At 32.3% G+C, this 10649-nt stretch overlaps 1 protein-coding gene and 1 long non-coding RNA gene across 7 annotated transcripts in view; one reads left to right on the forward strand and one right to left on the reverse strand.

The window, feature by feature from the left end:
- The window catches only part of LOC143238940 (importin subunit beta-1-like), a 40560-nt gene extending 38714 nt beyond the window's left edge, over positions 1-1846 (reverse strand). For all 5 annotated transcript variants that reach the window (XM_076479605.1, XM_076479603.1, XM_076479602.1 and 2 more), the window contains exon 1: positions 1612-1846. In XM_076479605.1, the coding sequence (XP_076335720.1) occupies positions 1612-1651 (40 nt within the window). In that variant the 5' untranslated portion in view covers positions 1652-1846. The remainder of the gene's footprint in view (positions 1-1611) is intronic.
- A 3041-nt stretch (positions 1847-4887) lies between these two features.
- The window catches only part of LOC143239997 (uncharacterized), a 38757-nt gene continuing 32995 nt past the window's right edge, over positions 4888-10649 (forward strand). The window contains exon 1 of one of the 2 annotated variants that reach the window (XR_013021497.1): positions 4888-4982. This is a non-coding gene — a long non-coding RNA (uncharacterized LOC143239997). The other variant, XR_013021496.1, reaches the window with a different exon arrangement.

Genomic DNA, 10649 nt, shown 5'->3' on the forward strand with positions numbered 1-10649 from the left:
AAGAAAATAATACAGAATTATAAAAAACTTCCACTGAAGTTAAATAATTATTCACTAATCTTTTGTTGAACTTAAAAACAAAAACTGTAGACCAAAGCATCTTGTTTTCCTCTTCAAATTTGATGAATACTAATACTGGTTTCAAACATGTTTTGTTATCTACACGAACTTGATGATGAAACCAAACAAAATTATTGTATCAAAGAAGCATTTGACAAGCTCAACCTATACTAGAAACCTAAATATTGTTTATTTTAAATAAATTTCTTGTTAGTAACCAAATTTGAGTTTTCCAGAGAAATACACAAGAACATTATTAAACACATATCCAATTGTATTTGTGGGGCAGGATGAGTGTATAGCACATTTCTAAACTTTTATTTCCCCCAAAATACAAAATTCATGAATGATTAAATCCTAGACTTGAATATTTTGACAAAGACTAAATGTTTTAATTTTTTTCACATTTTTATTCTAATGTTTTTCTTTAGTTTTATAAATATTTTTATATATTTAATGCTTGATATATTTGATACCATGAATATCTGGAAAAATTATCTGATTTTGCTTGACGGTCAATTAAACAACAATAAAACATGCATCTATGCTTACAGCAGCCGACTCCAAATCACACAACTGTGATTTTCTCGAGTATACTTTATACATGCATCCAATCACGAACCACTTCAGGTACTATAAATCCTAAATTGAGGAGAAAAATTGACAATTTCTTTCAAAATGTGAATAACATACTACATTATAGTCATGTTTAGTTAAGCATTTTTTGACTGTTCAGTCTTTTCCATCTGCAACTGATGGGTATATGTTATTAACTGCCATTCTAGTCAAATCTTAAGAGCTTAACATTTTTTTCTTTCCAGTTTGCTTAGTTCCAAATAAATCTCTACATGGATAAAATGTGAGATAGGGAAACTTGGCAAAGTCCCTCAATTGGTATGCCCTGTATTTGTATCAAAACTTTACACAACAGAAGCACTACAAATTATCACTAAAAAATTGACTCACCTACTAACCCAGCCCATACACTGGTGGACCAAAAGAGGAAAAACAAGCAATTTTTTTAACACTGACCTGATGCTTGACATACTTTTGAAATGTAAACACATCAAATAACTAGTAATTATTATATCAGAAGAAATAAGTTGAATGTTGCTATCCATTTTTATGATAACTATTCCATTTAAAATTTTAACTTGGGTGTTAATAAACTTATAACTACGGAATTTTGTCATTATAAAATTGATAAAAAAAGCTTACTATAGTATAGACTATAATTTATATATATACTATTCTACAAAAAAATCGATAATTTCAACTACTTGCAGAATGTTTTAATATGGCATTGTATATGGTATTTTATATTCATACCCCTTCCCCAAAATCAAGTATAATAAAAGAGAGAGAGAGAGCGAAAGAGAAAGCTTTTTACTTCTGCTACCAAGTTTTAGTTCTAAATTAACGCCGTTATGAATACGACAGTCAACTAATTAAAGTTAAGCCTAACTAGTCAGTTAGAAACTCAACTGAATTGGGCTATAATAACATCTAATTTAAAAAAATAAAAAAGGAAGAAGTAAAATCAACGTTTACCTGGAGATACTGTTTTTTCTAAAACTGTAATCAAATTCATATTCAAGTCTTATACAGGAGTACTAGTCTAAAAGAAATATCACAAACAGTAAAAGTGTATTAATATAAATCAACTTGAAGAGAAAGAACTATTATTTTATCGCCAACAGCCAAGAACACCGGTTAAAGTACATGCGGATGCGCCGTTAGTAGTTGCGCATCAATTTATGGCGCCTTCTAAAACCTTGTTATTATTGGTGAATCATGTGCTCACAAGTTATTTCCTGAGAACTGAGTGCTGAAAAAGTGAAAATTATAATAGATAGTTCCTTACTAATATATATTTCAATCACTATATCAATTAATATGACAACAACTGTATGTTGTATATTTTAAAATCTAGCATATTTAAAACCGTTTTATTTATTATTAGTATGATTCAAAATTTTATGGTATCAGTTATTTCTCGTTCCGCGTTTAGTGAATTGATGTTAGCGCTTCATTCTTTTTATTTTTAATTTAGTGAGTATTTATCTTGAATTACAGTTTAACAAATACAAACTTTTTTATTTAAAGTAATGCCTTGAATGCAATAAATGTTAATGTTACATCATATTTTGAAATGCCCCCTTTTTTAACAAAGTGATAAACATAAGTAAAGAATCAAAGTTCAGTTTTCGAAGTTGATTTTAAAAGACATCAAACGACTTAAAGTACTTATAGCATAAAATTAACAAATATTTTTATGCCTAATGGGATAGTTCAAAATGGTTTATTGCGATAATTTACAACTGAATAAAAATACATTTTGCAACACATTGTCATAAGTAAAAAGTTCACTTTTTATTGATCTAAATGTATAATGTAATTATGAACACATACAAAATTAGTTGAATTTGTTTGTTTTTGAATTTCGCGCAAACCTACACGAGAGGTATCTGCGCTAGCCGTCTCTAATTTAGCAGTGTAAGACAAAAGGGAAGGCAGTTAGTTATCACCGGTGATTCATCACCCACCGCTAAGCTCTTGGGCTGCTCTTTTACCACATTATAACGCACCCACGGCTGAAAGGGCGAGCATGTTTGATGTGACAGAAATTCGAACCCTTGACCATCGGATTACGAGTCGAGTGCTTTAACCACTTGGCCATGCCGGACCTGATTTTATGAAAAACATTAAACTAATAAGTTATTTATTCCTATAATAACATTAGGTAGAAGTGCAGTACTCTTTGTAGGTGAAAAGAACAGACCCTCTCAATGCAGTTCTCCGCTGTGACAGCGGCAAGTCTTTGTATTTACAACGCTGAAATCAGGCGTTCGACTCCCCTCGGTGGACACACCAGATAGCCCGATGTGGCTTTGTTATAAGAAAAGACACACAATCATTTTGAGCTGGCTGTTATCTATAAGATTTTATGTGGACTAAGCCTCAAATCATTTTTTTAGTTAATCTCTCTTATAAAGAATGTATTACTGAAAGATATTTATTATTTTAAAAGTAAATCATAAACATAATTGAAGTGATTAACCTTGCAGAGTTGAGTCTACTTACGATTATTTTTATCTATGACATCTTAAAATTACGACAAAATTGCATGTTTACAGAAAAAATATATTACATTGTAAAAGCAAATTAAAAAAATTAACCACTCATATAAGGTGATGAGTGTTGCTCGCTGGAACAGCGGTAAGTCAATGGATCTACAATGCTGAAATCAAGGATTCGGTTACCCTAATGGAGTTAGCAGATGTCCCGATGTAGCTTTGCTATAAGAAAACTCACACATACAGGACGATGAGTAACTATGAACAAAAGGTTGAATAGTTTAACCACCTAATTTTTATGCAGTAATTTAATTTCATGTTAGGGAAGTTTTTTTTTTTGAATTCGTTTAATAAAAACTGTACAGTAAGTGGCCGAACGCCCGGCATTGCCAGGTAAGTTGAGGCGTTCGACTCGTAATCTGAGGGTCACGGGTTCAAATTTCGGTCGCACCAAACACTCTCGCTCTTTCAGCCGAAGGGGCGTTATAATTTACGGTCAATCCCACTATTCGTTGGTAAAAGAGTAGCCCAACAATTGGCAGTGGGTGGTGATGACTAGCTGCCTTCCCTCTAGTCTTACACTGTTAAATTAGGGACGGCTAGCACAGATTGCCCCCGAGTAGCTTTGTGCAAAATTCAAAAAACAAGCAAACAAGTAGAAAAACTTAAATTTGTAATGAAATCTTTAATGATTTGACCCATTCAAGAAGTTACTAATTTAAGAACATTTTATTTACCAATCTCGAAAAACACACATCGAACATCCTTTTAATACCCGCACGACATCCTTTTAATACCCGCGCGCCCGCGTCGCGCTAAACATGCTCGCCCTCCCAGCCGTGGGGGTGTCGAAGTTGGTAAAACCATAAGGTATCTGTAATATCAAATCAACAGAAGTCCCCCCCCCCTATTTTTTACGCATAAGAACGATATGTATGCAGTTGTCATATTCAAAAAGTTAATCAATACGAGGTCATTATAGCTAAACTGAGGACATATGGAAGAGTTAATTTAGTCTACATGAGAGGAAAGCTCACAATAATAAAAAAATAATTTTTCGCGAAATATTGTTTGTTTGTTTTTCTTATAGCAAAGCTACATCGGGCTATCTGCTCAGCTAACCGAGGGGAATCAAACCCCTGATTTTAGCGTTATAAATCCGGAGACATACCGCTGTACTAGCGGGGGGTGCGAAATATTGTTTTATGTATTCATATTTTAATTAGTAAGAAAATGCTCATACGATATTATATCTTTTTCAATACTTTCTGCTCTGGTCTTCTCTACCTTATGTTTTATTTTTAAAAAATTGGATGAAAATTTATTTGGTTTGAAATTTTTGCTAAAGTACCACTATTTTATCAAATCTGAAAATAATCAACAAAAATCTACTGGTCAAGATGTTGTTGGCGAATAAATAAGGCTTGAGTTTGCCTGTTTCTTTAAGTATTTGAACTCAAATCGTTTTGTGTTCTTTCAGGTGATTTAATTTTCTTTACATTTTTTATGTAATGACGAAATTTTGAGCTGCCCTAACAAAATATGAGAGAAATGGTTTTAATTGTGTAAAGAGAAGCGATTCATTTTCATTGATAATTATAATAAATTCCATCTCAAACTTAATTGTCAACTATTGTATTGACTATATAGTCTAAATGTATTGATCTTTCAGAAATACATGAAAGAAAAGTCTGATGGAATATTATTTCCAATCATATACGCTATCCTATTGTCAAATATGACAAAAATTAGCAGACACATACAAAAAGAAAAAAGGCAAAGCAAAAGTTAAATCCGGCCATTGGACAATACAACGAAGCAATACAATAGATTCGCAGTAAAGTGGTTGGTAAAACGTATTGTGGTGTACATATGTATTCATATGTTTTCTACCTGCTTTAACGATATAGAATATTTTAATTTGTTGTTTATTTGATTTATATAAAGTTTTAATATAAACGCATGGTCAAAAGCATAGACGAAATTTGTTTTATTTTAAGTTTATTGTTGTTTTTTTTTGTTCTCTATAGTAGATAGCGTTTATTCTACCCGCAATGATATTACAGTTACATATAACATCCAGACTGAAAGGATTAACTACTGTAATATCCGTTGCTATTTAAAATGACGATACCTCAATGCTATGAGAGAACAATGTTACGAGGTGATCCGATTGACTGGACAAAGAAATCGAGTTTATCTCATGATTTCAGGCAAGTCTTCTTGGTTCAGTTCCACTAGGTAAGTACAGTGAGTAAAGAGAAAGTTATTAATACTAGTGGTAACTCTGGAGTTACATCCGCCATACCATGCCCAAAGAAAAGTGCACAACTACCAACATATCTCAGTTCGTTGGTTGAGGATTATGTGAACAATATATACCTAAGACAGCTGAAGTAACTCTGTGATTTTTTGATTGAATATGCTGATTTATTTGTAGGATCAGATAGCCAGTTTGGCTGAACAATGGTGACCCAATGCACCATAGCTACCTGTTCAATAAAATAAATATCATGCACTGGGAGCACTGCAGAGATAACCATTAGTGAAATATGGCAAATGTTGAATGATGGAGTCATACAACCTTTGAAGACTGCTTATCTCAATTATTTGTTGTCAAGAAGAAGGCAGTTATGTTAAAGTTATTTGTTGGTTTTAGATGGGTGAACATAGTAACTCATGATAACATCTTTCATTTACAATGAAGGATGAATGTTAGAACATTTTAGAAGATTCTTGTTAATTCAACACTTTAGGTCTGGCATCTGGATATTGGCAACTTGGTCCAGACTACAAGAGTGGGCATGAGGCTGCTTTTAGCACGAGAAATGGCTTGTATGGATTTCACGTCATACTATTCAGTCTGTACTAATGTAGTTTGCACTGAAGAGACTGTAACGAGAGAAACATCTGGTCTACATTGATGTTGTTTTTATGTGTGGTTGGACTTTTGAGTCTGTGGCTGAGAACCTGAGAATGATTTTACAACATTTAAGTAAAGCAGGCTTTAAAACAGAGGCAAAGAAAGTTCTCACTTTTGTTAACAGATAAAGTATTTAAATACCTTGCTAAAATAGCTGTGATAAGCGATTGACCCAGTCTGTGACAAAAACGAGAAGCCTGCAATTTCCTTAGTTTTATGCCATGTTACAGTTTATAGCCAACTTTTCCAAGATATGTTTTGGATAAAGAGAGGAATATGACTAAGCATTCTGATTCCTAAAATTTAATAGATCTGCCAGTATTAATGTATTTATGAAATGACAGTGGGATCCTGTTACACAATAATTCCAATAATATGGAATTTGAGCAGTGTTATTGGTTGCATGAAGGAGTAGAGCATGTAATTGTGTAAGTTCATATCTCTTGACTGCATATAATGTACAACAAAGAAAGAACTACTTGCAAAGCTAGATGTTCTTGAAACATTGTTGCCACAACTTGTATGAAATTCACTTTTTTGGTGGATCATACTTTGTTGAAATGAGAATATCATCATTAACCCCTACATGCACCACTGAAAAACCCCCTTTATTAGATCTCCTGCTCTGTCAGTTATATCCTCTACCTGTGTCTCTGGATAGCGTAATCTGATTATTTTCTCCCTATTTACTCCAAACACTATTCTATCCACAAGGAACCACCTGTAACTACAACTTCCTTATGATCCACATTCTTCTCTGACCCTTTGATTTTCCTTTCCTTCAACAGTTCCTCAGCTGCAGAAGTCAAGGGCTGAAATTTGTTTCTTTAATATAATAGGCTCATTATAATTAAATTCACCACATTTTTTACTGTAATAGTACTCTCTCTAACTTCCTGAAAGTCATTGTTAACAGATCCATCCTTTAATGTAAAAGTTTAAGCTCTTGCTGCCATTTTCTGCAGTTTACACTTATCTTTATTTATTACCTCTACTTCAGTTAAGATAGACTCCAACTCATAAACTGTACATAAAAATAGCACATTCCTTAAAAGTACATGCCACTCACAAGTTTCCAAATAGAACCCAAACATTACACCTAACAAACTGTGAACACTTAACTTCTACACTAGTCTTAACCATTGTATTTATATTTATCATTGATTATTAACATTGTTCTTTATTTGTACATATTCCATTTTACATTTTAAAGGGTTTGAGTATTGTTTTCCTATATTAAAGGGCATTTCTATGATACAGACTTTGTTATAGGTTATTTTATGTATTCTTTGTTAAAATTGTTTTTGTATCATGTTCTATGTTAAAGTTTATATTAGTATGACACATTTTCTCCTTAATACAAGTTTTCTTCTGTGAATATGTTTCACTTAAACATTTAAAAAGTTTTGTCTGTATATGTAGTTTTATTGCATTTTCCTTTGTGGTTTCTACACATACATTAAGTTTTTATTGTTTTTGTGAATAATTTGCTATTCTTATTTAAGATGAATCATGCTTTAATTTGGAAAATAACATTTATTTAAAAGTTTTTGATTTCTTTATATATTGTTATTATTATTACTGTATACTTCATTGTTTTCAATTGTCAAGTTTAGCAAAAAAGTTTTACTCCTTGTGGTTCACTTGTTAAAGAGCTGTTTCATCCATGTGCCATGCAACTTTTCTGACAAACAGAGTAAAGCAATGTGCTTCTTGATCATGCCAAGGATAAGTTTATTGGGTTTAATTTTAACTGTCAGCTTGAGGTTATGCCTGAAACAAAAATAAAGAGAAGAGTATGACATGCTGGCATATCATGTCTTTCTACCATATTTAGTAATACAGGACTACATTTGGATTATTTCTATGTAATTTGACACAAACATGTGTTCTAGAATAGTATTTAAATGGTTTCATTCTAGTTGCATTTCTTCTCTGTAGCAGATAATATTTGTTATGTCTAAGGAGATATTGCAGTAACATCACACATACAATGATTGTAATGTCCTTCCCAGGATGAGCAGACATGACTGTATGTTACAGTCAATGAATGCCAAGAGAATGAACAGTGTAATAGATGATGCTATGATAAGAGGAAAGATCAAACTTCTATTCTTTCAGAGTTCTACTTGAATAGTTCAGTTCAGGAAATATTCATTCTGAGACTGAAAACTAATAACTGATTCACTGATCTAGCAAAGGCAACTGTCCACTCATCTATGCAATTACACATTTTTGTCTGTAATAGACTGTTTTCACTTTCCTTTAAATGTGTCCATCTGTTCATTTCTTACAAAGCTTAAACTTAGTAGTTTTCAAATTGTTTGTTTGTTTAAGCATAATGCTACACAATGGGCTATCTTTGCTCTATCCACTATGGGGATGGAAACCTGGCTTCTAGTGTTGTAAATCTGCAAACAGACTGCTGTGTCACTGGGAGGATGAGGGTTAACATTTCAATCACTTTAAAATTTCTTCTTTGACCTTCCCATTATTAAACATATCTTATAATTTCAGAGAATTCAATTTATCTGAGAGTACCACAATGCAAAACAGTTTTACTCTATACTGTTTTTAGTTTGTTTTGAATTTTGTGCAAAGCTACACAAAGCTATCTGCACTAGCTGTCCCTAATTTAGCATTGTAAGACTAAAGGGAAGGCAACTAGTCATCACCACTCACCACCAACAAATAGTAGGATTGACCATCACATTATAATGCCTCCACAGCTGAATGATCGAGCATTTGGTGTGACTTGGATTCAATCTCAAGACCCTCAGGTTATGAGTAGAGTACCTTAACCACCTGGCCATGCCAAGCCTACTGTGTTTTGAATCCAGTTTTAATTGTTTATAATTTTTGAGTACATGTGATATCTCTTTACTTAAACTATAACTTGCCCTTTTCTAAAATAAAGTATCATATACAATTTTCAAAGATAGAAAACAGCATTTCAATGGCCTTCTGTAAACTTAATTACATTTTTCTAATAGACTTGATTATAAGTATGCATTTTATGGTAAGGTTCTGAAATTTAGGGAAGGGATAATATTTCCCCTTATCACTGAGAGTTCACATTATACATAATTTTAACATGTGATTTAGAAGTTTGGTTATTAAAAATTAAATAAGGCTAAGTTAATTAAAATTTTTTAAGTGGCTTCTAGCAAACAGTGTTACTACTCTCAAACTACTGTAAACCTCATATTAAAAAGTACATTTTGTATTACTTTTGTATGTATTACCTATTACCATTGTATTTGACTTAAACACGAGAGACAGCTTGTATGAATTCCATGTTATACTATTCTGTTTGTGTAATATAAAACCTTTGTTGAAAAGCCTCCCAGGTGTCTCACTTACATGTACCACTATCACTCATGGACTTGTGTACTTCTGTGGTGTACTTTATGGCTTTTGGTAACTGTTACCAAGATATTTCACTTAAATACATCTATGCTGTCTTTTATGGCCTTTATTAATTGCCACCAATATATTTGACATGCATGCTCATATGTTGTCATTTTTGGTCTTAAATACAAAGAATAAATGACCTTATTAAACCAAATTTATTCTTATTTAATTGGACACTCATTGTTTCAATTTACAGCATCTTCAGAAGTAATCTACAAAGGCACAAATTATAACTCAGAGCACAAAGCTTCATTTGGTTTAAATAATAGATTCTAATCAGGTGTGTGGCATGCATTTGATAAATTAAGTAGTAAAGCTTATTGTTGAAAAAACTGTAGTAAATAAAAGTTCTTTCCAAGTTACAGATTGAAATACGAAAAGATGTCAAAACAATTATAATTACAGGTGCCACCATTTGTTCCTATTCATATGTAGTTGTTCAATGAGAAGAGCTTCTTTGAATTTTCTGCCTGTGTATTTAGTGACTTTGGTGAGGATTCTACAGAGAATGGTGGTTTCAAGTCAATTGTTACTTGTCCATAATCAGTAACAAAATTATCTGCAACTGAAGTTATTGCATGTTGTTGTTTGTAAATGGCATCAATATGTTCTCCTATCCTTGTGTGTTCTTCCACTTTCACCTGTGTATTTATGATGCTAGTGTAAACTAGCAAACAATGTTGGGCACAAGGCACCCATCTTAGGTTGTAAATACATTTTTGTAATACATTTGGCTTTTATACATCATAGGGTAAGTGTATTGATAGTTGGATGTTGATGGTGGACCAAATTGTTTTACAACTTTAATCATTACTTTGAATTTCTTGACTTATATTTTCTTGTTGACAGTTTTCTTCACTAAAAGTGTTCCTTTTGTAAAATTGTATTTTTTTTCCTCTTAGTTCATTTGTTTTTTCAGACTTACGTACACACATGATGTCATTTATGGTCTTTCTTAAATGCTTCCAAGGCTAATTTTTCATATTATCATTATGGCCTAATACACAGTACAGCTTCAAACAGTTTTGTTGATAAACATTCACATTTCTGTGTGTATTAATTCAGTTTTTTTTCAAGTTGATCAATGACTGTCCTAAGAGATTGGAAAAGGTTTGTAATTATGTATATTACAATAAAGTGTTTATATTACGATATGTACATATACGAGGGCTGTT

This window comes from Tachypleus tridentatus, chromosome 13, assembly GCF_004210375.1.
Source record: "Tachypleus tridentatus isolate NWPU-2018 chromosome 13, ASM421037v1, whole genome shotgun sequence".
NCBI lineage: Eukaryota > Metazoa > Arthropoda > Merostomata > Xiphosura > Limulidae > Tachypleus > Tachypleus tridentatus.